The sequence below is a fragment of the Oncorhynchus keta genome, chromosome 19 (genome assembly GCF_023373465.1).
Source record: "Oncorhynchus keta strain PuntledgeMale-10-30-2019 chromosome 19, Oket_V2, whole genome shotgun sequence".
NCBI lineage: Eukaryota > Metazoa > Chordata > Actinopteri > Salmoniformes > Salmonidae > Oncorhynchus > Oncorhynchus keta.
Window position 1 is genome coordinate 26,206,552 of NC_068439.1, and position 25,449 is coordinate 26,232,000.

Here is a 25,449-nt window from a genome sequence, read left to right on the forward strand (position 1 = left end):
ACTGAACACAAGCATACAGGGGAAATAGAAAAACCTTCTACAGATGAGTGACCAAATCAGTGGATTCAGAGGAAAGAACTCTTTAGAGCAACGAACCGGAGCAGCTCCTTTTTGGGGAGTTTTTCCAAGCCACCGTGCATTGCTTGCTGTTTGGGGTTTTAGGCTGGGTTTCTGTACAGCACTTTGTGACATCAGCTGATGTAAGAAGGGCTTTATAAATACATTGAATTGATTGATTTAAATCAAATCAAATCAAATTTATTTATATAGCCCTTCGTACATCAGCTGATATCTCAAAGTGCTGTACAGAAACCTAACCTAAAACCCCAAACAGCAAGCAATGCAGGTGTAGAAGCACGGTGGCTAGGAAAAACTCCCTAGAAAGGCCAAAACCTAGGAAGAAACCTAGAGAGGAACCAGGCTATGTGGGGTGGCCAGTCCTCTTCTGGCTGTGCCGGGTGGAGATTATAACAGAACATGGCCAAGATGTTCAAATGTTCATAAATGACCAGCATGGTCGTATAATAATAAGGCAGAACAGTTGAAACTGGAGCAGCAGCACGGTCAGGTGGACTGGGGACAGCAAGGAGTCATCATGTCAGGTAGTCCTGACATGATAGTCCTTTAGAGTCTTTCAAAAGCAAACCATGCTCTCATCTGCATTAAAACCAAATATCGACCCAGGTTGGATGCGTCAGCGGGGATTAACACAGTCTGAGCTTGACCACGAGACATTCATCTAGCACACCCATCTCATTAGTGATGGTGATGTTAGAGACATTATATGTCAGACTAATTTGCAATTGACTGTCATAGCCTCCCATTAAAAGTATGTTATGGTGAGTTGAGAAGACAATCAGAAATACTGTTAGAATGTTTTTCAATTGTCTGCCACAGAGTCAAATAAGAAAAGTTAACATTGGCTGTTTTTTCACACGGTTGGGGTCACAAGAATATTCAGATATCAAAATGGTGTTGTGGGCCAAAAAATGTTGGGATCCCCTGGGTTAGACTTTTAGCCTCGTAATTACCAGACTGATGATCAAATCCTTCACATAAGCTCGTGAGGCTAGGCTAGATTTGAGAACAACTTCAGAAACTCTCAGCAGGCTTTACGCATTTTCTATCATAAAAAAAAGCAAATAGCAACATTTATTTCCAGACAGTTACAGAAGTCCAAATGTAAAGACCTGCATTCAAATCAACATAATATATCATATATTTTCGGGTTTCATCTTTGTAACAAGAAAAAAAAAAAAACAAACAAACAAACAAACAAAGATGTCCAAGCAGACGATGTCCCGTGTGCTCAACTGGTAGAGCATGGTGCTTGCAACGCCAGGGTTGTGGGTTTGATTCCCACGGGGGACCGGCAAGAAAGAAAGAAAATAACGTATTCACTCGCTACAGTATGTTGCTTTGGATAAGAGCATCTGCTAAATGACTCAAATGTCAAATAAAATGACACATAGCAGGCCTAAAAGTAAAGCAAACAAATACAAATACAATGACACATAGCAGGCCTAAAAGTAAAGCAAACAAATACAAATACAATGACACATAGCAGGCCTAAAAGTAAAGCAAACAAATACAAATAAAATGACATATAGCAGGCCTAAAAGTAAAGCAAACAAATAAAATGACACATAGCAGGCCTAAAAGTAAAGCAAACAAATACAAATAAAATGACATATAGCAGGCCTAAAAGTAAAGCAAACAAATACAAATAAAATGACACATAGCAGGCCTAAAAGTACAGCAAACAAATACAAATAAAATGACATATAGCAGGCCTAAAAGTAAAGCAAACAAATACAAATAAAATGACACATAGCAGGCCTAAAAGTAAAGCAAACAAATACAAATAAAATGACATATAGCAGGCCTAAAAGTAAAGCAAACAAATACAAATAAAATGACATATAGCAGGCCTAAAAGTAAAGCAAACAAATACAAATAAAATGACATATAGCAGGCCTAAAAGTAAAGCAAACAAATACAAATAAAATGACATATAGCAGGCCTAAAAGTAAAGCAAACAAATACAAATAAAATGACACATAGCAGGCCTAAAAGTAAAGCAAACAAATACAAATAAAATGACACATAGCAGGCCTAAAAGTAAAGCAAACAAATACAAATAAAATGACATATAGCAGGCCTAAAAGTAAAGCAAACAAATACAAATAAAATGACATATAGCAGGCCTAAAAGTAAAGCAAACAAATACAAATACAATGACACATAGCAGGCCTAAAAGTAAAGCAAACAAATACAAATAAAATGACATATAGCAGGCCTAAAAGTAAAGCAAACAAATAAAATGACACATAGCAGGCCTAAAAGTAAAGCAAACAAATAAAATGACACATAGCAGGCCTAAAATTACAGCAAACAAATACAAATAAAATGACATATAGCAGGCCTAAAAGTAAAGCAAACAAATAAAATGACACATAGCAGGCCTAAAAGTAAAGCAAACAGATACAAATAAAATGACACATAGCAGGCCTAAAAGTAAAGCAAACAAATACAAATAAAATGATACATAGCAGGCCTAAAAGTAAAGCAAACAAATAAAATGACACATAGCAGGCCTAAAATTACAGCAAACAAATACAAATAAAATGACATATAGCAGGCCTAAAAGTAAAGCAAACAAATAAAATGACACATAGCAGGCCTAAAATTACAGCAAACAAATACAAATAAAATGACATATAGCAGGCCTAAAAGTAAAGCAAACAAATACAAATAAAATGACATATAGCAGGCCTAAAAGTAAAGCAAACAAATACAAATCAAATGACATATAGCAGGCCTAAAAGTAAAGCAAACAAATACAAATAAAATGTCACATAGCAGGCCTAAAAGTACAGCAAACAGATACAAATAAAATGACATATAGCAGGCCTAAAAGTAAAGCAAACAAATACAAATAAAATGACATATAGCAGGCCTAAAAGTAAAGCAAACAAATAAAATGACACATAGCAGGCCTAAAAGTAAAGCAAACAGATACAAATAAAATGACACATAGCAGGCCTAAAAGTAAAGCAAACAAATACAAATAAAATGATACATAGCAGGCCTAAAAGTAAAGTACTTTGCGCTTCCTTAGCCCAACACTAGTCCCATGAATGGCTAGTTAACCCTCATTTCACACTCGTATCTGGAAACCCTTGGCTGAATACAGAGTGGATGTTATAAATGTCTAAACTGTGTTATTACAGTGTTATAACTGTTGGGATTCATTTATGCTAAATCTGCAGTGTCTTCATGGTCCTGGCCACGTTGTGTGAGTCCCAGCGTGCCGTGTCCCAGCCCAGGAACCACCCTGTGAAGGTGGGGGGTTCATGACCCTGCTTCACCACCACTATGGCGGTCCTCTTATCCCGAACCCCCGGATCCGTCTCTATGTATGTCTTGGCTGTAAGGAAGGGAGCACATAGACACTGTCAATCAATGGGATAAACCATTGTGTATTTGAAGTGGGAACACACTCTTTTCTGAGTGTACAAAACAGACAGGAACACCTTCCTAATATTGAGTTGCCCTTCCCTTTGCCCTCAGAACAGTCTCGGTTCATAGGGGCATGGACTGTACAAGGAGTCAAAAGCTTTCCACAGAGATGCTGGCTCTTGTTGACTCCAATGCTTCCCACAGTTGTATCAAGTTGGCTGGATGTCCTTTGGGTGGTGGACCTTTCTCGATACACACAGGAAACTGTTGAGTGTGAAAAACCCAGCAGCATTGCAGTTCTCGACACAAACCAATGTGCGTGCCTACTACTATATCAAGTTCAAAGGCAATTAAATCTTACGTCTTGCCACTCTGAATGGCACACATACACAATCCATATCTCAATGCTCATCTCCACTGATTGAAGAAGATTTAACAAGTGATATCAATAAGGGATCATAGCTTTCACCTGGATTTACTTGATCAGTCTTTGTCATGGAAAGAGCATTAATGTTTTGTACACTCAGTGTATATTATTAGGGAAATACTGATATATATATGCACACTACCGTTCAAAAGTTTGGGGTCACTTAGAAATATCCTTGCTTTTGAAAGAAAAACATGTTTTTTTTGTCCATTAAAATATCAACATTGATCAGAAATACAGTGTAGACATTGTTAATGTTGTAAATGACTATTGTAGCTGGAAACCGCTGATTTTTAATGGAATATCTACATAGGCAAACAGAGGCCCGTTATCAGCAACCATCACTCCTGTGTTCCAATGACACGTGGTGTTAGCTAATCCAAGTTTATCATTTGAAAAGGCTAATTTATAATTAGAAAACCCTTTTGCAATTATGTTAGCACAGCTGAAAACTGTTGTTCTGATTAAAGAAGCAATAAAACTGGCCTTCTTTAGACTAGTTGAGTATCTGGAGCATCAGCATTTGTGGGTTCGATTGCAGGCTCAAAATGGCCAGAAACAAAGAACTTTCTTCTGAAACTCGTCAGTCTATTCTTGTTCTGAGAAATGAAGGCTATTCCATGTGAGAAATTGCCAAGAAACTGAAGATCTCGTACAACGCTGTGTACTACTCCCTTCACATAACAGAACTGGCTCTAAACAGAATAGAAAGAGGAGCAGGAAGCCCCGGTTCACAACTGAGCAAGAGGACACGTACATTAGAGTGTCTAGTTTGAGAAACAGATGCCTCACAAGTCCTCAACTGGCAGCTTCATTAAATAGTACCCGCAAAACACCAGTCTCAACGTCAACAGTGAAGAGGCGACATATAAAACTACACATTAAACTTACTATACAAAAAATTAACTACCATATACACACACATAAGACAAAGACCAAAACTCACCAGATTTTACAGATTCAGTTTTCTCAACTTCATTGGCATCTTTGCCAATCCAGATAAACACCTATCACAAAACATTAACATCAATATAATTCAACCTCCATAGAGGTAAAAATGGGCTGAACATTTTAATTTGGGGAAGGGTAACAAGCTCCATACCTGATCCCAGACATCCAACAGCATCACGTCATCCTCTGCCAGGTCCTCCTGACTGAACTCTCCTGGAACCTCCTCAATCTGTAGACAGCATTTATAATCTATCTAGCTCGCTATCTATTTGCGTGTGTGTGTGTTTGTGTGTTTGTGTGTTTGTGTGTGTGCGTGCGTGTGTGTGTGGGTGAGCATGTGTGTGTGGTACTCACTATGAACCTGCCAGTCTTGTTGGAGCAGGCGAACAGGCGAGGTTGTTGAGTGCGGCTACTCTCCAGTCTCTCTGATGTCTGGTACTCCTTCTTCCCCCCTAACGCTGCCCAGAGGTCCGCTACAACCAAACATAACACATCTGCTTGAGTTTCTGTGCATCTTGAACTGGTAATATTCATTTTAGGACTAAAATCCTCAATCTGCCTCAAAACTTTCCTTGTCTCAGTGTTCCCCCTGGTGACTCTCCTGAGTACTACATCCCACATCATTATCATGGTGCCATATCAGGGCCCATATTCATAAAGCTTCTCAGAGCATCAGTTCTGATCCAATAGCAGGACCCTGTCCATATACTCTTACTTATTATGAGTTAAAAGGAAAACTGGTACTGGATTAGTACTCCTCCCCTGAGACGCTTTCTGAATATGGGCCCAGGCCAAGGAATCTGTGTTCTCACCTGGTTCCTGTCCCTCTACGACGCGTTGTGTCTGACACTTCAGCACCTGACTCAGGTACCGGGCTCCCCGCTCCTCGTCCTCGATGGCGCCCTTACCCACCCACAGGTAGCTCTGCCCCGCGGGCATCTTCAGCAGGTAGGCATCGTTAGAGTTCAGGCTGCCAGCCTCCGCCTCCACCTACCACAACACACAACAAACAAGGCAACTAGGATCTAGTGGCGAGAATAAAAGCTGAGGAAATGCTGACCTCCATCTAGATGACAGGAAATGACAAACGAGCATCATAAATGTCATTTAGCATTATCGGTGCATAAACCCTTTTCAGAAACATGTGTGTAAACTCCATATATGTGTGTTTACCTTCCATCACTGCCAATGAAACAACCAGAGGTGTGTGTCTGTGTGGGAGAACATTCTAACCTCTGCGATGCGTGTGATGGTGCCCAGGTTACGTCGGACCTGGAACAGGCGTGTGGGGGCCGCAGGTGCCTGGCCTCCGATGCGTGAGGTACCACTCTTGTACACGATGAGGGGCTTGTCTTTGAACAGACTCAGGAGATGGGCAGGCTCTTTACCTTGGGACACTCTCACCTAGGAAACCAAAATAGATTATTAACGCATATGCAATTTGGTACAGGAGGTCATGGATAGCGAAGCCATAGCTGGAGGGCAAGGTAGAGACCTATGTTGTACAGACAGTCATTAGGGGGCACTATAACACATGGGAGATTCTCATTTGGCCAAAAAGAACGTCCTCTCCTGGACTCCTCCGTCCTCCGTCCTCTCTCCTCCATGACCCAGAAACTGATAAGTGGTCAATTCGTTAGTAGGCAAACGAAGGCGTCTGCTCCACTCCTCAATTACCTTCTTTGACAGAGGATGCACAAGAGCATCCTCACGGCATCTAGCACAGTGTTTTACAATATGCCACACCCCTTTGAATCAGCTGTTGTTTTCTTGATGGAGAAAAGCATGCAGACATTTAAAAACAATACTCTACTTAATGTTTATCTATACAATGTCTGCCACAACTAGCTGCATTTGTTGTATCACTTTACACATTTATTTTGGGAATCCTCCCCTGTAAACATAATTTTGAAAGTTTGGGCTAAAAGGTTCCATCTGTATTTTTGTCCAAATTCAGCTATTGACATAGCCTTGTTCTGTTCAATGTTTATCTACAGAATATTCAGTTGAAGTCGGAAGTTTACATACACTTAGGTTGGAGTCACTAGAACTCGTTTTTCAACCACTCAACAAATTTCTTTGTGCATGACACAAGTCATTTTTCCGACAATTGTTTGCAGACAGATTATTTCACTTATAATCTACTGTGTATCACAATTCCAGTTTACATACACTAAGTTTACATACACTAAGTTGACTGTGCCTTTAAACAACTTGGAAAATTCCAGAATATGATGTCATGGCTTTAGAAGCTTCTGATTGACATCATTTGAGTCAATAGGAGGTGTACCTGTGGATGTATTTCAAGCACAACCTTCAAACTCAGTGCCTCTTTGCTTGACATCATGGGAAAATCAAAAGAAATCAGCCAAGACCACAGAAAAATAATTGTAGACCTCTGCAAGTCTGGTTCATCCTTGGGAGCAATTTCCAAACACCTGAAGGTACCACGTTCATCTGTACAAACAATAGTATGCAAGTATAAACACCATGGGACCACGCAGCCGTCATACTGCTCAGGAAGGAGATATATTCTGTCTCCTAGAGGTGAAGGTACTTTGGTGTGAAAAGTGCAAATCAATCCCAGAACAACAGCAAAGGACCTTGTGAAGATGTTAGAGGAAACAGGTACAAAAGCATCTATATCCACAGTAAAACGAGTCCTATATCGACATAACCTGAAAGGCCACTGAGCAAGGAAGAAGCCACTGCTCCAAAACCGCCATAAAAAAGCCAGACTACAGTTTGCAACTGCACATGTGCACAAAGATCGTACTTTTTGGGGAAATGTCCTCTGGTCTGATGAAATTGAATTAGAACTGTTTGGCCATAATGACCATCGTTATGTTTGGAGGAAAAAGGGGGAGGCTTGCAAGCCGAAGAACACCATCCCAACCGTGAAGCACGGCGTGTCAGCATCATGTTGTGGTGGTGCTTTGCTGCAGGAGGGACTGCAGGAGGCACTTCACAAAATAGATGGCATCATAAGGTAGGAAAATGGAAGTGGATATATTGAAGCAACATCTCAAGACATCAGTCAGGAAGTTAAAGCTTGGTCGCAAAGGGGTCTTCCAAATGGACCCCAAGCATACTTGCAAGCAAAGTTGTGACAAAATGGCTTAAGGACAACAAATTCAAGGTATTGGAGTGACAATCACAAATCCCTGACCTCAATCCTATAGAAAATTTGTGGGCAGAACTGAAAAAGCGTGTGCGAGCAGGGAGGCCTACAAACCTGACTCAGTTACACCAACTCTGTCAGGAGGAAGGGGGCAAAATTCAATTTATTGTGGAAGGCTACCCGAAACGTTTGACCCAAGTTAAACAATTTAAAGGCAATGCTACCAAATATGAATTGAGTGTATGTAAACTTCTGATCCACTGGGAATGTGATGAAATAAATAAATGCTGAAATAAATCATTCTCTCTACTATTATTCTGGCATTTCACATTCTTAAAATAAAGTTGTGATCTTAACTGACCTAAGACAGAATTTTTACTCGGATTTAATGTCAGGAATGTTGAAAAACTGAGTTTAAATGTATTTGGCTAAGGTTTATGTAAACTTCCGACTTCAACAGTAGCACTGTAAATTCCTCCAATTCATGTAATTAAGTTTAAAATAATACAAGATAAAAATAGCTGATACCATGCAAACAAATGAGTGGTTGGAACTTTAAAACCAAACATCTCAGAATCATAGAACCTTACAGTCCTACTCTCTTGGTTTGCTTGATGATGCACGAGTGGAGAAGGAGAGTCTCATTTCATACAAGTGAATTTGTTTCCACATTTCCTTTCCTCCCCTCCTCTTGATTACCTTTCAACTTTTTCAAAAAATGGAGGGGACAAGGGAGTTAGTAAAACCAATTGAGAATCTCCCAGTGTCTCTCTACAAGCAGCACCCTGTGCTACCTGTTGGTCATAAATCATTGAATCAGATTAAGGGATGCCAATTTCACATACAGAGAAAAGATTCCGTTCTGCCCCGAAGGCATGGAAAGTAAACCCTGATACGGCAGTCAAATTAGGGGATTTATTACACAGTAGACTGGAGAGAATAACATCCTCTAGTATCACACTTTACTACTGTGATATAAAAAACATCCATTTACAAACTTTATACAGTTTTGACACATTTCCAACGAGGCGATCTGCTCCAACCTCTTCAGCCTCAGTGTGTGTGTGGGTGTCTTTCAGAGGGGTTGGGATAAAGCAGAACACACATTTCCAACGAGGCGATCTGCTCCAACCTCTTCAGCCTCAGTGTGTGTGTGGGTGTCTTTCAGAGGGGTTGGGATAAAGCAGAACACACATTTCCAACGAGGCGATCTGCTCCAACCTCTTCAGCCTCAGTGTGTGTGTGGGTGTCTTTCAGAGGGGTTGGGATAAAGCAGAACACACATTTCCAACGAGGCGATCTGCTCCAACCTCTTCAGCCTCAGTGTGTGTGTGGGTGTCTTTCAGAGGGGTTGGGATAAAGCAGAACACACATTTCCAACGAGGCGATCTGCTCCAACCTCTTCAGCCTCAGTGTGTGTGTGGGTGTCTTTCAGAGGGGTTGGGATAAAGCAGAACACACATTTCCAACGAGGCGATCTGCTCCAACCTCTTCAGCCTCAGTGTGTGTGGGTGTCTTTCAGAGGGGTTGGGATAAAGCAGAACACACATTTCCAACGAGGTTGCTCCAACCTCTTCAGCCTCAGTGTGTGTGTGGGTGTCTTTCAGAGGGGTTGGGATAAAGCAGAACACACATTTCCAACGAGGCGATCTGCTCCAACCTCTTCAGCCTCAGTGTGTGTGGGTGTCTTTCAGAGGGGTTGGGATAAAGCAGAACACACATTTCAACGAGAGCTCCAACCTCTTCAGCCTCAGTGTGTGTGTGGGTGTCTTTCAGAGGGGTTGGGATAAAGCAGAACACACATTTCCAACGAGGCGATCTGCTCCAACCTCTTCAGCCTCAGTGTGTGTGTGGGTGTCTTTCAGAGGGGTTGGGATAAAGCAGAACACACATTTCCAACGAGGCGATCTGCTCCAACCTCTTCAGCCTCAGTGTGTGTGGGGGTGTCTTTCAGAGGGGGTGGGATAAAGCAGAACACACATTTCCAACGAGGCGATCTGCTCCAACCTCTTCAGCCTCAGTGTGTGTGTGGGTGTCTTTCAGAGGGGTTGGGATAAAGCAGAACACACATTTCCAACGAGGCGATCTGCTCCAACCTCTTCAGCCTCAGTGTGTGTGTGGGTGTCTTTCAGAGGGGTTGGGATAAAGCAGAACACACATTTCCAACGAGGCGATCTGCTCCAACCTCTCAGTCTTTCAGAGGGGTTGGGATAAAGCAGAACACACATTTCAGTCTGCTCCAACCTCTTCAGCCTCAGTGTGTGTGTGGGTGTCTTTCAGAGGGGTTGGGATAAAGCAGAACACACATTTCCAACGAGGCGATCTGCTCCAACCTCTTCAGCCTCAGTTGGGATAAAGCAGAACACACATTTCCAACGTGGGCCTGTGTGTGTGTGGGTGTCTTTCAGAACACACATTTCCAACGAGGCGATCTGCTCCAACCTCTTCAGCCTCAGTGTGTGTGTGGGTGTCTTTCAGAGGGGTTGGGATAAAGCAGAACACACATTTCCAACGAGGCGATCTGCTCCAACCTCTTCAGCCTCAGTGTGTGTGTGGGTGTCTTTCAGAGGGGTTGGGATAAAGCAGAACACACATTTCCAACGAGGCGATCTGCTCCAACCTCTTCAGCCTCAGTGTGTGTGTGGGTGTCTTTCAGAGGGGTTGGGATAAAGCAGAACACACATTTCCAACGTGGCGATCTGCTCCAACCTCTTCAGCCTCAGTGTGTGTGGGGTGTCTTTCAGAGGGGTTGGGATAAAGCAGAACACACATTTCTGCTGCCCAACCTCTTCAGCCTCAGTGTGTGTGTGGGTGTCTTTCAGAGGGGTTGGGATAAAGCAGAACACACATTTCCAACGAGGCGATCTGCTCCAACCTCTTCAGCCTCAGTGTGTGTGTGGGTGTCTTTCAGAGGGGTTGGGATAAAGCAGAACACACATTTCCAACGAGGCGATCTGCTCCAACCTCTTCAGCCTCAGTGTGTGTGTGGGTGTCTTTCAGAGGGGTTGGGATATAGCAGAACACACATTTCCAACGTGGCGATCTGCTCCAACCTCTTCAGCCTCAGTGTGTGTGTGGGTGTCTTTCAGAGGGGTTGGGATAAAGCAGAACACACATTTCCAACGTGCCTCAGTGTGTGTGTGGGTGTCTTTCAGAGGGGTTGGGATAAAGCAGAACACACATTTCCAACGTCTGCTCCAACCTCTTCAGCCTCAGTGTGTGTGTGGGTGTCTTTCAGAGGGGTTGGGATAAAGCAGAACACACATTTCCAACGAGGCGATCTGCTCCAACCTCTTCAGCCTCAGTGTGTGTGTGGGTGTCTTTCAGAGGGGTTGGGATAAAGCAGAACACACATTTCCAACGAGGCGATCTGCTCCAACCTCTTCAGCCTCAGTGTGTGTGTGGGTGTCTTTCAGAGGGGTTGGGATAAAGCAGAACACACATTTCCATTGGACATTCATAGACATTGAACAATAAGAGATGCTCATCTTAATTTGGGTTAGTCCTACCTGAACTGCGTTCCCTCCCAGAGAGCGATCCAGCTCCACAGTTAGGAAGGCTGAAGCTGTGAGCTCATCTAGAGTGCTGCTAGCCCCCTGCCTGCCACAGGAAGTATTGGGATCAATCCATCCATCCACCCACCCATCCAACCAATCAACCAACCAACCAATCAATCTAATTGAAAATATAAGTACAGGTCTACCAGACTCACCAGGTGTAGATGATCTGTCCTCTCTTATATGCATAGAGGATGATGTAACAGTCTCCTCCATAGAACTGACCATACGTCTTTGGGTCAACTGGGACTCGACCACTGCTCTCCACTCTGAAGATCTGGAACATGAAACATGCATCTGGCTGGTTATTCTACTATCATTTGTTTAACAATCTATGTGATTGGGATTGTCAGTGGAATAAAACACCTGACTCATTTGTACATTAGCATGTATTAGGATATATGCTTATTCACTCCTTGTAACACTTGCGTAATGAGGAAGCTTGCCTGATACCTGAAGGCCTGTGTTAGTGTCCCGACCTATAGCTTAGACCTTAGCTCAGTGGGCTAACCACGTCTTGGGGTGGTAACACTTGGTCCTGTACCTGAGTGTCCCCTGTGCCGTCGTCCACCATGTTATGCTGGGCTGCCATGCTTTGGGACTCATGGAGCTTGGAGGCATCGAACTCCACCTGATGTATCTTAGCAATCCTCTCGGTCACAAATACTTTTCCAAACCCCTCACTCTGGTTCTTATCCCTCCACCCCTGGAAGAACTGTTTGAAGATAGGAGTCTCCCCACCCTCTGGAAGTACCTGGATCTGGAGATAAAGAGTTGTTCCTATGAACGTCAGGGTTGGAGATCAACTCCCCTTCAGTCCCGATCAGCAGGACGTGAACTGACATGATATTTGAGTCACGAGTTGATTCAACCAAATGATTCAAACATAGCAATTATGACTGATGCTAGATGGATGATAACGAGCATGAACCTGTGTGTTAGGTGGGTAGCCCATCTGCTTGATGAAGCCCTCAGCAGTCTTCATGGCAGTCTTCCTCTCACTGGGGTTGGCGTTACGGCCTTTATGGGTGATGTTGGATGATTCATGCAGAAGAAGAGGTACATAAAAGGTGGGAGGTATAAAAGGATGAGGGATGAATATAGATGATTTGTCAAGATAAAAATGTTCAGCAGTTTAAATACGTACCTTTCCAGATGAAGATCATCCTGCTCTTCCCGTGGTCCAGGATGAAGCACTCGTCAGACAGCAGATGGCTCTGAGAGAACGGGTTCTCCTCTGAGACCAGGGTCACCTGCATCGCTCCGGATGCATCAGATACCTGGAAGGAACAACAACGAGATGACTTTGAATGTGTGTGTGTGTGTGTGTGTGTGTGTGTGTGTGTGTGTGTGTGTGTGTGTGTGGTGTGTGTGTGTGTGTGTGTGTGTGTGTGTGTGTGTGTGTGTGTGTGTGTGTGTGTGTGTGTGTGTGTGTGTGTGTGTGTGTGTGTGTGTGTGTGTGTGTGTGTAAGAGTGTGACCATACCATGTAGAGTTTGGCCATCTTCCTGTTGGAGATATCTGCCACCATATCGTCATTGTCATCACCTTCTGGTAGATTTGGCTTGTTGCCGAGTACCTGTTAGGGTTGACAGGTAAAAACACAAAGACAAAAACCACGAAGATAACATTGACAATGGAGATAGCGAAATGATGGCACACAAAAGTAGATTACTTAACTGTCATACAGTTTTGCAGCTAATTTAAATTCAAGAGTGCAAACACTAGACTACGGAATGAAAGTTAAATGTTGTGTTGAATGAACATCTGTCACCTCAGTTAACGTAGACGGCTCTCTCCCTTCCTCCACGACAACCAGTTTTGCTCGGCCATTCCTCTCATTGTCACGGATACCGGCAGCCACCTGTGCTGCCTTCAGGAGCTCAAACTTGTTGCACTCTGAACCGCACCACTGGTAGATAACCTAGAGACAGGTAACAGATATGGTTCAGTTGGAAAGAGGGCTGTTGCACACTTTATGAAGTTCCAGGTGCATAAAGGCTTTAGCTTCGAGGGCTAACTAACACAATCCTCTACACCCGGTTCAAAACCAGTGGGTCACTGTTGGGTCACCACAGGGTCACTGCTTCTGGCAATATTCAAACAGAAGAGAATAGCTTTCGAATTTAATTAGGTAGAATACCTTGTATATCAAATGATCTTGATACCCACCTTAAGTCAACATACCACAGGCCTTCATATGTTTGTGGATTTAATAAGAACTCAAGCCGAACGGACAATGTTTGTGTTTCAGCAGAATTTGAAGTTTGCTTACACAGTAAAAGTTTAGGCAATGAGTCAGATTTCTCAGGATAGTGACAGTCAAACAAATTAACTGCTGTTACAGGGCCACTGAGGGCACTACCATATGTGCCATGAAAGTCTGGACCTCTTGGCAGAGGCAGTGTTACTTCCATAGACACTATATCATTGATACATGTTCTATATCTATATGGTAAACTCTCACATAGAGGGAGGCCAGAGTACAATCTACCGATCCATCAATGACTTAATCAGTCAATCGGTAGATCAATCAATTAAAACATACTGCTCCCAGGTCCACGATGAAGCAGTCCCCTCTGTTGAAGCTGGACCAGTTGAGGGTGACCTCGGTTGCCCTGACGACACGGCGACCTTTGATGTGGAATAGTCTCAGAGCTGACAGGTCGTTGGTGACCACGTGATGGAACCCAGAGGCCACGCCTCCGGCCTAGAATAGAACAGGATAGAATAGAATAGAATAAAATAGAGTAGAATAGAAAAGAGTAGATTAGGATAGAATACTTTATTGCCCTCAAGAGGGAATATGTCTTGCTCAGTTTAAAAGCAAGCAGTTCAAGACGCAGATGTACATACGTATTATACATCACATACAAAACAAGGTACACAGTTACGTAGTACCCAACACAAACATCCCTGAAACAACATACAAAAGGAAATGTCAAGGCCTATAAGTACCCAATGAGGTTGAACAAGGGTAGTGTGTCAAGTATTTTCCTTCTAGCGATTAGGCAATATTACGGAAAACCACGAAATGTTCAGGACCAAGAAAACAAACAACGTGTGGAACACAGAACTGTTTTCCTTTTCCCTCTACACCAAGCTCCTTTTCCCTCTACACCAAGCTCCTTTTCCCTCTACACCAAGCTCCTTTTCCCTCTACACCAAGCTCCTTTTCCCTCTACACCAAGCTCCTTTTCCCTCTACACCAAGCTCCTTTTCCCTCCACACCAAGCTCCTTTTCCCTCTACACCAAGCTCCTTTTCCCTCTACACCAAGCTCCTTTTCCCTCTACACCAAGCTCCTTTTCCCTCCACACCAAGCTCCTTTTCCCTCTACACCAAGCTCCTCTACACCAAGCTTTCCCTCTACACCAAGCTTTTCCTTTTCCCTCTACACCAAGCTCCTTTTCCCTCCACACCAAGCTCCTTTTCCCTCCACACCAAGCTCCTTTTCCCTCTACACCAAGCTTTTCCCTCTACACCAAGCTCCTTTTCCCTCTACACCAAGCTCCTTTTCCCTCTACACCAAGCTCCTTTTCCCTCTACACCAAGCTCCTTTTCCCTCTACACCAAGCTCCTTTTCCCCTCTACACCAAGCTCCTTTTCCCTCTACACCAAGCTCCTTTTCCCTCCACACCAAGCTCCTTTTCCCTCTACACCAAGCTCCTTTTCCCTCTACACCAAGCTCCTTTTCCCACCAAGCTCCTTTTCCCTACACCAAGCTCCTTTTCCCTCTACACCAAGCTCCTTTTCCCTCTCTAAGCACCAAGCTCCTTTTCCCTCTACACCAAGCTCCTTTTCCCTCTACACCAAGCTCCTTTTCCCTCCACACCAAGCTCCTTTTCCCTCTACACCAAGCTCCTTTTCCCTCTACACCAAGCTCCTTTTCCCTCTACACCAAGCTCCTTTTCCCTCTACACCAAGCTCCTTTTCCCTCTACACCAAGCTCCTTTTCCCTCTACACCAAGCTCCTTTTCCCTCTACACCAAGCTCCTTTTCCCTCTACACCAAGCTCCTTTTCCCTCTACACCAAGCTCCTTTTCCCTCTACACCAAGCTCCTTTTCCCTCTACACCAAGCTCCTTTTCCCTCTACACCAAGCTCCTTTTCCCTCTACACCAAGCTCCTTTTTCCTCTACACCAAGCTCCTTTTCCCTCTACACCAAGCTCCTTTTCCCTCTACACCAAGCTCCCTTTCCCTCTACACCAAGCTCCTTTTCCCTCTACACCAAGCACCTTTTCCATCCCATGAGTCACTGTTGCTGCCCATGGTCAGGGTCAAACAAAACGTTGCAACAAGTGATTACAACAAAGCCAACATCTAATTTGGCCGCCTTTCGTTCCAGTACTCTGCTGCCTGTGACTGGAACGAATTGCAAAAATCGCTGAAGTCACCAACTTCAAACATCTGCTATCTGAGCAGCTAACCGATCGTTGCAGCTGTACATAGTCTATTGGTAAATAGCCCACCCATTTTCACCTACCTCATCCCCATACTGTTTTTATTTATGTACTTTTCTGCTCTTTTGCACACCAATATCTCTACCTGTACATGACCATCTGATCATTTATCACTCCAGTGTTAATCTGCAAAATTGTAATTATTTGCCTACCTCCTCATGCCTTTTGCACACAATGTATATAGACTCCCCTTTTTTCTCTACTGTGTTATTGACTTGTTAATTGTTTACTCCATGTGTAACTCTGTGTTGTCTGCACACACTGCTATGCTTTATCTTGGCCAGGTCGCAGTTGCAAATGAGAACTTGTTCTCAACTAGCCTACCTGGTTAAATAAAGGTGAAATATATATATATATATATATATGTAATAGCACACCTTCAGCATATGATGCCCAGGGTCTGACATGTAAAATGTGGCAAATGGAATGAATGTTCACTGCTAAAAAATAAGTGTGCGTTCTGGTTCAGTATAACACCATATATTCTAGTAGTAAATAGCAGTAACACAGATAAAGGAACAAATATAATATTAGTGAAATAAAATGCATCAGTAAAACAATATCGTACTTTGTATGTGATGCCTCCCTTGAAGTATCGTGTGAAGGCAGTGGACTCGAACCCCTGCAGTTCTCGGTACTGGACAGGCTTCCCTCCTAGGAAATCATCCAGCTGAACAGTAAAGATGGCCGCCGCCGTGCTCTCGTCCTGGCTGCACTCCTTACCTGAGGAGAGAGCATGAGTGGTACAGCATTTAAATACAATGTGATAAATGTTAGTATGAAATGAGAGACTATTCAAGTTTAGACAGAGGAAATTTAGCACAACTTCAGCACAAACTGCCTGGTTGATGTTATGACTCTAATGCTCATAGTATGCTCTATTTTAGTACTGTAATGCATTTTCACTCTGCAACAGAGTCTACCAGCTTTGCATGTTGCCATTGTAAATGTATGGGTGGCTGCACACCACCCATACATTACAACAACATACTGTAGTTCAGGCAGTAGGATGCTCTCTCATCCATTTATATGCAGACGATACAGTATTATACTCAGCTGGCCCCTCCCAGGATTTTGTGTGAAACACTCTACAACAAAGCTTTCTCAGTGTCCAAAAAGCTTTCTCTACCCTTATAACCTTGTTCTGAACACCTCCAAAAAAAGGTAATGTGGTTTGGTAAGAAGAATGCCCCACAGGTGTGATTATTACATCTGAGGGTTTAAAGCTTGAGGTAGTCACCTCATACAAGTACTTGGGAGTATGGCTAGATGGTACACTGTCCTTCTCTTAGCACATGGGGCGGCAGGGTAGCCTAGTGGTTAGAGCATTGGACTAGTAACCGAAAGGTTGCAAGTTCAAATCCCCGAGCTGACAAGGTACAAATCTGTCCTTCTGCCCCTGAACAGGCACTGTTCCTAGGCCGTCTTTGAAAATAAGAATTTGTTCTTAGTAATGATAAAATAAAAACATATCAAAGCTGCAGGCTAAAGTTAAATCTAGACGTGGTTTCCTCTATTGTAATTGCTCCTCTTTCACCCCAGCTGCCAAACTAACCCTGATTCATATGACCATCCTACCCATGCTCGAAGATAGAGATGTCATTTATAGGAACAAGGTTACTCTCGAGCGGCTAGATGTTCTTTACCATTCGTCCATCAGATTTGCCACCAATGCTCCTTATAGGACACATCACTGCACTCTATACTCCTCTGTAAATTGGTCATCTCTGTATACCTGTCGCAAGACCCACTGGTTGATGCGCATTTATAAAGCCCTCTTAGGCCTCACTCCCCCCTATCTGAGATATCTACTGCAACCCTCATCCTCCACATTCAAAACCCACACACATCCTTGGGTCGCTCCTCTTTTCAGTTCACTGCAGCTAGCGACTGGAACGAGCTGCAACAAACACTTTCTTCAATCATGGACACTCTTACCGACAGTTGTATCTGCTTTGCGTTATGTATTATTGTCTCTACCTTCTTGACCTTTGTGCTGTTGTCTGTGCCCAATAATGTTTGTACCATATTTTGTGCTGCTACTGTACCATGTTGTGCTGCTGCCATGTTGTGTTGCTACCAAGTTGTTGTCATGTGGTGTTGCTACTGTACCATGTTGTGTTGTCATGTGTTGCATGCGCTGTCAGGTCCCTCTTTATGTAGTGTTGTGGTGTCTCTCTTGTCGTGATGTGCGTTTAGTCCTATATTTTTTATTATGAATCCCAGCCCCGTCCTTGCAGGAGGACTTTTGCCTTTTGGTAGCCCGTCATTGTAAATAAGAATTTGTTCTTAACTGACTAGTTAAATACAAAATAAACACCACTACAGAGGTTTAATCCCAGGATCTGGCATCCTGTTCGGGATACCTTGAAGGCCTCCTGGTTAACAGTCCATGTCATACCAAGTCATAATGAGGAAGAAATTAAAGCCCATAGCAGCAAGCAAAATGGCAAGGAAACCTATCGTTACTGGTTAATGATTCATGATCATGATGGGGGGATGCGGGAGTAGAGGAAGGACAACCTAACATTTTAGTGGTGCTATTGATGTTCGTATTCAGATGGGAGTTGGTGAGTGGGGAAAGAGAGAGGAGGAGAGAGAGAGAAAGAGAGAGAGATGTGTCAAGGAAGGAAGCTAGTGTTACAGATCAGTAGACTTGACTTGCATGGTTCCATAGCTCCACCACAACAGCTGTACAACATCATGTTTCTACAATAATCTACCTTAATCTGACAGTACTTTCAGGTAGTGTGTACTCTGAGACAGTTGAACAGAGTACTTACTCAAAGGTTCATGAAACGCCTTGATTGTTTTCCAGAGTGGCTATAGTCCTGATAGGAAGGGAAAACATCACCGTCCCATGATGTGTGCAAAGATGACTGATATAGTTTACGACCTCTACCTGGAATGACCTTATCTCAGAATCTTAAAATCTGAGAATTGTCCAGGAAGCGTCAGGATATGGCAACTCGCCTGGCCTTTAACCAGATAATCACTTTTGTTTCCTACTTCAGGCTAAACCTTTTTTTTGTTTTTAGCTCAGCTGATGACAAAATTGGTTGACTTTCTTCTGTCTACAGTAACAGACAACAGCACCTTGAGGGCTCACACAATTGTGAAATGACAGTGGCACTACTATGGGGGACAATAACACATACAACACATACACTGAGTGTATGAAACATTAGGAACACCTCTTCTTCCTTGACATAGACAGGCCAGGTGAATCCAAATGAAAGCTATGATCCCTTATTGATGTCACTTGTTAAATCCACTTCAATCAGTGTAGATGGAGGGGAGGAGACAGGTTAAAGAAGGATATTTTAGTCTCGAGACAATTGAGATATGGATTACGTATGTGTGCCATTCAGAGTGTGAATGGGCACGGAGTATTAACTGAAACATTTAACTGAAAACCACATAGTGATTATTGTATCCATTTCTCAACCATCTTTCTCAACATCGTTAGCATCCTATATCTGAATTTGTGGTGTCACCATTCCTTCTCCAATACAAGCCAAACCATCTCTCTTGTTCTGTCTTGTATGTGCTGTTCTTCTCCTATATGAATACATCGACACAGATATGATCCTATGATGATCCTAACACAAACTGTGTTATAACACTGTTAGAACCGTGTGGCCTTTGATGATAAGTTGTTTTCTTTTGCCAATGTATTTATTAATGTTAATGACAATATTATGATAAAATGATGCCGTTGATTTCAGCCTGTAGATATAAAACGTTAACATCTATGAGGCACTACCTAAAATATGTTCACATTCATCTCCAATGTTTGATAAGCCTCCGTCAGTAACAAATCATCCAGCATGTGACATCCTGCTGAACAGCCTGAGGAAACACTCACTAAAGCACACACACACACACACTCTCTCACCCAGCCAGTAGTGCAGATCGTAGAAGCAGCTATCCCGCTGTTTGACAGTGTGGAGGACCACATACGCGTCCCCAACATAGAAGTTCCCGTGCAGGTTCTCAGGCACAGGGACCAGCTCCATCTTCTCTATCCTCCATATCTGGAGACCGGCTGCCTTGCCTGCCTTGTCAAACTCCCTGTGGTAGAGCACCATGGTTCCTTTGGTTGTCTGATAGCAGAAGAGGGACGGCTAGATGTGGATCCCAGGTGTGGTGAGATGAGCGTAGGGTGAGAGAGGAGCTCGGAGTGCTGCTCTGTTCTCTGTTTGGTCATGGGGAGGAGTGAGTCAATAGCAGCAGTGTGCAGGGCTATAAGTTGGAGGCTGAGAAGGGGTGGGTGTGTCTTAGATGCTGCCAAAGTACACACACACACAAACACAGTATGTGTGTGGTTTACACTTGTTTTTACTATACATGCATATTACTGTCTCTATTCATACTCAGTGTTTCCAGTTAAGGTGCTGCTCTAATAAATGTATCACATCATAATATTAGGCTTTAAATAACTTGCATTCAGATCGATAGAGATGTGTCACGACCGTCGTAAGGAGCGGACCAAAATGCAGCGTGGTGTGTTCATGATGATTTTTTAATTAAAGAAAGCACTGAACACTGAATACAAACTATACAACACAATAAACGACCGTGAAGCTATAATGAGACCTGCACTAACACAAGCAACTAACATAGACAATCACCCACAACCCACAATGACAAAACAGGCTACCTAAATATGGCTCCCAATCAGAGACAATGACTAACACCTGCCTCTGATTGAGAACCATATCAGGCCAAACACAGAAACAGACAAACTAGACACACAACATAGAATGCCCACTCAGATCACACCCTGACCAAACAAAACCTATAAACATACAAAGCAAACTATGGTCAGGGTGTGACAAGATGTGTATCTTGTAGTTTCAACACTGCTCAGCAGTGTGTGGTTATTTGTCGCTGCACTTATGAATATAGAGAACCAGAAAAAAAATCCCCACAATTGGATCAGTTGTTTAATATTAGACTGGTCTCTGAAGGTTATGGCTTAGGGGAGTTCAAGGTGTTTGCAATGGTATTCGAAACGTATAGATTTACCAGCCATACCTGCTCCATTCCAACACATTTCGCAAGCATTTTCCTCACAAGTCTTGAAATACTATGATAGTGTGTAGTACAACTACTCACTACTAACTACTACGTAAGTGTTCGATTACAAGACCGATCTGTTAATGTTGTGTAACAAATCTGTTTCGAGTATTGTTTTTTTCCCCTAAAAGTAATTTTATTTTCATATCGGTGAAGCCTGTGACCAGTTTCCACTTAGTGACTATTAATGTGAGCGATAGAAGAGGAGGAGACAGTCAAGAGATGGTGAGCGATAGAAGAGGAGGAGACAGTCAAGAGATGGTGAGCGATAGAAGAGGAGGAGACAGTCAAGAGATGGTGAGCGATAGAAGAGGAGGAGACAGTCAAGAGATGGTGAGCGATAGAAGAGGAGGAGACAGTCAAGAGATGGTGAGCGATAGAAGAGGAGGAAGACAGTCAAGAGATGGTGAGCGATAGAAGAGGAGGAGACAGTCAAGAGATGGTGAGCGATAGAAGAGGAGGAGACAGTCAAGAGATGGTGAGCGATAGAAGAGGAGGAGACAGTCAAGAGATGGTGAGCGATAGAAGAGGGGGAGACAGTCAAGAGATGGTGAGCGATAGAAGAGGAGGAGACAGTCAAGAGATGGTGAGCGATAGAAGAGGAGGAGACAGTCAAGAGATGGTGAGCGATAGAAGAGGAGGAGACAGTCAAGAGATGGATCCTTTATCATGGATTTATTTAGATTTTTTATTTTATTTAACCTTTTTTTAAATAAATGACCAAAATAAACTACCAAAAGGCAAAAAAGCCTCCTGCGGGGATGGGGGCTGGGATTAAAAATAAAAGATATATATAAATATAGGACAAAACACATCACGACAAGAGAGACAACACAACACTACATAAAGAGAGACCTAAGACAATAACATAGCAAATCAGCAACACATGACAACACAGCATGGTAGCAACACAACATGACAACAACATGGTAGTAACACAACATGGTAGCAGCACAAAACATGGTACAAACATTATTGGGCACAGACAACAACACAAAGGGCAAGAAGCTAGAGACAACAATACACCACGCAAAGCAGATACAACTGTCAGTAAGAGTGTCCATGATTGAGTCATTGATCAAAAAGATTGAGATAAAACTGTCCAGTTTTGAGTGTTTGTTGCAGCTCGTTCCAGTCGCTAGCTGCAGTGAACTGAAAAGAGGAGCAACCCAGGGATGTGTGTGCTTTGGGGACCATTAACAGAATGCGACTGGCAGAACGGGTCTTGCGACATGTATACAGAGAGTTTACAGAGGAGTATAGAGTGCAGTGATGTGTCCTATAAGGAGCATTGGTGGCAAATCTGATGGACGAATGGTAAAGAACATCTAGCCACTAGAGAGTAACCTTACCTGCAATCTATAAATGACGTAATCTAGCATGGGTAGGATGGTCATATGAATCAGTGTTAGTTTGGCAGCTGGGGTGAAAGAGGAGCAATTACGATAGAGGAAACCAAGTCTAGATTTAACTTTAGCCTGCAGCTTTGATATGTGCTGTGAGAAGTGTACTGTCTAGCCATACTCCAAAGTACTTGTATAAGGTGACTACCTCAAGCTTTAAACCTTCAGATGTAGTAATCACACCTGTGGGGAGAAGGACATTCTTCTTACCAAACCACATATCCTTTGTTTTGGAGGTGTTCAGAACAAGGTTATGGGTAGACAAGGTTTTGGACACGAAGAAAGCTTTGTTGTAGAGCATTTACCACAAAATCTGGGGAGGGACCAGCTGAGTATAAGACTGTATCATCTGCATATAAATGAATGAGAGAGCTTCCTACTGCCTGAGCTATGTTGTTCATGTAAATTGAGAGGAGCGTGGGGCCTAGGGCCGAGCCTTGGGGTACTCCCTTGGTGATTGGCAGTGGCAGAGACAGTATATTTTCTGACATTATACACTGCACTCTTTGAGAGAGGTGGTTAGCAAACCAGGCCAAGCAGGCTCAGAGACACCAATACTCCTTAAGCCCATCACAAGAATGGAATGGTCTACCGTGTCAAAAGCTTTGGCCAAGTCAATAAAAATAGCAGCACAACATTGCTTACAATCAAAGACATTGGTGACATAATTGAGGACCTTTAAGGTTGCAGTGACACATCCATAACCTGAGCGGAAACCAGATTGAATACCAGCGAGAATACTATAGACATCAATAAAGCCAGTCAGTTGATTATTGACACGTTTTTCCAACACTTTTGATAAACAGGGAAAAACAGAAATAGGTCTATAACAATTAGGATCAGCTTGAAATGTTGGATGGGCAAGGAGGCATGGCTGAGTCAAATAGAAATCCTGACTTAATGAAGTGGTGATTAAAGAGCTCAGCCATGTGCTTCTTGTCAGTAACAACCACATCATCAACTAAGGGACATGGCCAGCTGTGAGGGTGGATGCAGTAGTGTGATTGCTCACAAAACCAGGATAAAAAAAAATCATGATTTGGGGAATTTACAACACTTAATAAATACATTATAAAAAAGTATGTGGACACCCCTTCAAATGAGTGGATTTGGCTATTTCAGCCACACCCATTGATGACAGGTTTATTAAATCGAACACACAGCCATAATAATCTCCATGGACACACATTGTCAGTAGAGTGGCCTTACTGAAGAACTCAGTGACTTTCAACGTGGCACCGTCACAGGATGCCACCTTTCCAACAAGGCTGTTTGTCAACTTCTTGCCGAGTGCTGAAGCGCATCAAAATCGTCTGTCCTCAGCTGCAACACTCACTACTGAGTTCCAAACTGCCTCTGGAAGCAACATCAGCACAATAACTGTTTGTTGGAAGCTCTATGAAATGGGTTTCCATGGCCAAGCAGCCACACACAAGCCCAAGATCACAATGCGCAATGCCAAGCGTCAGCTGAGGTGGTGTAAAGCTCGGCGCCATTGGACTCTGGAGCAGTGGAAACGTGTTCTCTGGAGTGATGGATCACGCCTCACTATCTGGCAGTCCAAAAGACAAACCTGGATTTGGACAATGACAGGAAATCACTACCTGCCCGAATCGATTGAGCCAACTATAATATAATAATAATATATGCCATTTAGCTGACGCTTTTATCCAAAGCGACTTACAGTCATGTGTGCATACATTCTACGTATGGGTGGTCCCGGGAATCGAACCCACTACCCTGGCGTTACAAGCGCCATGCTCTACCAACTGAGCCACTATAAAGTTTGGAGGAGGAGGAATAATGATCTGGGGCTGTTTTTCATGGTTCAGGCTAGGCCATTGAAGGGAAATCTTAACGCTACAGCATACAATGACATTCTAGACGATTCTGTGCTTCCAACTTTGTGGCAACAGTTTGGGGACGGCCCTTTCCTGTTTCAGCATGACAATGCCCCGGTGCACAAAGCAAGGTCCATACAGAAATGATTTGTCGAGATATGTGTGGAAGAACTTGAATGGCCTGCACAGAGCATTGACCTCAACCCCATTGGACATCTTTGGGATGAATTGGAACGCTGACTGTGAGCCAGGCCTCATCGCTCAACATCAGTGCCCGACCTCATTAATGGTCTTGTGGCTGAATGGAAGCAAGTGCCCGCAGAAATGTTCCAACATCTAGTGGAAAGCCTTCCCAGAAACATGGAGGCTGTTTCAACAGCAAAGGGGGGACCAATGCCCATTATTTTGGAATGAGATATTCGACGATCAGTTGTCCACATACTTTTGGTCATGTGTAGAATGGTCCTTTGGAGGAAGGATTGTTGACATATAGTTGATATTTGTATCTAAAAGCATAGTTGAGACATAATCAAAGTTGGCATATTTATGACATTTTGGCCTCCTTTAAGTCTCCATAATATTTGATATGTAAGTGCTACAAATCAAAATTTGGTGTCATATGAAGATTTATCGCTTGCTCTAAGAGTAGCATTTTGATTTCAATAACAATGTTCATACATTAATTTATGAATATTGAAAAATATAAACATGAACATATGTTATTTGGGCAATTTTTCTATGTATAGTTGAACATAACATTCTCTACAGGCATATCAAAGATGGACAGGGAAAATATACTAGCTATCTCAGAAAAAATAGAGCAAACAGTGCTGTTGCTTAGGACCATAAACAATATTTCAAACCACAGTGTCATGTGCTATCCTGTTTTTGGTGTGGATCCGATATCAAAGTGCAAGCTATGGGTGTCAATTATCTTGTTACCCTATCTGCATTATACACCAAAACATCAGTGTCACTTTAACAATTCGCTCTTCAGTTTTACATTGTTATTTTCTCATAGCATGTTCTTTACAATGGTGGGGTAGGCTACAATGTTTATGTCAAGGTAGGCCATTTAGGGGAAGTTTACAAGAAGTAGTACCTTCAAATGTAGCGCAGTGTCACGCCCTGACCTTAGAGATCC

General features: G+C 43.0%; 1 protein-coding gene and 1 long non-coding RNA gene across 9 annotated transcripts; both read right to left on the minus strand.

Annotated features, from left to right (window-relative positions):
• Positions 1 to 1,117: 1,117 nt before the first annotated feature.
• Positions 1,118 to 20,193, minus strand: LOC118398017 (scinderin-like). Its single transcript, XM_035792956.2, has 16 exons — positions 19,878 to 20,193; positions 16,548 to 16,702; positions 14,066 to 14,227; positions 13,292 to 13,441; positions 13,004 to 13,096; positions 12,666 to 12,798; positions 12,450 to 12,538; positions 12,063 to 12,278; positions 11,674 to 11,795; positions 11,471 to 11,561; positions 6,074 to 6,244; positions 5,653 to 5,830; positions 5,195 to 5,313; positions 4,992 to 5,069; positions 4,836 to 4,896; positions 1,118 to 3,430 (listed from the first exon to the last, which is right to left on the minus strand). The coding sequence occupies exons 1-16, from the start codon at positions 20,068 to 20,070 to the stop codon at positions 3,261 to 3,263; spliced, it is 2,181 nt and encodes a 726-aa protein (XP_035648849.1). The 5' UTR covers positions 20,071 to 20,193; the 3' UTR covers positions 1,118 to 3,260.
• On the minus strand, positions 8,952 to 11,402 carry LOC127909327 (uncharacterized). 8 transcript variants are annotated; one of them, XR_008070786.1, is made up of 8 exons: positions 11,164 to 11,402; positions 10,748 to 10,925; positions 10,404 to 10,581; positions 10,206 to 10,294; positions 9,969 to 10,146; positions 9,702 to 9,879; positions 9,533 to 9,621; positions 8,952 to 9,449 (listed from the first exon to the last, which is right to left on the minus strand). It is a non-coding gene; the product is annotated as an uncharacterized LOC127909327 (long non-coding RNA). The 8 variants fall into 8 exon arrangements; XR_008070784.1 differs by having other exon boundaries at positions 10,404 to 10,670; XR_008070791.1 differs by lacking the exon at positions 10,748 to 10,925.
• Positions 20,194 to 25,449: the final 5,256 nt, after the last annotated feature.

Excerpts from the sequence above, each read along its gene's own strand:
- LOC118398017 (XM_035792956.2), bottom strand. The coding sequence starts at position 20,070 with ATGGTGCTCTACCACAGGGAGTTTGACAAGGCAGGCAAGGCAGCCGGT. Across the intron at positions 12,799-13,003 it reads AGATGGCCAAACTCTACATG|GTATCTGATGCATCCGGAGC; the intron begins GTATGGTCACAC and ends TGTTCCTTCCAG. Across the intron at positions 5,831-6,073 it reads CCATCACACGCATCGCAGAG|GTGGAGGCGGAGGCTGGCAG; the intron begins GTTAGAATGTTC and ends GTGTTGTGGTAG.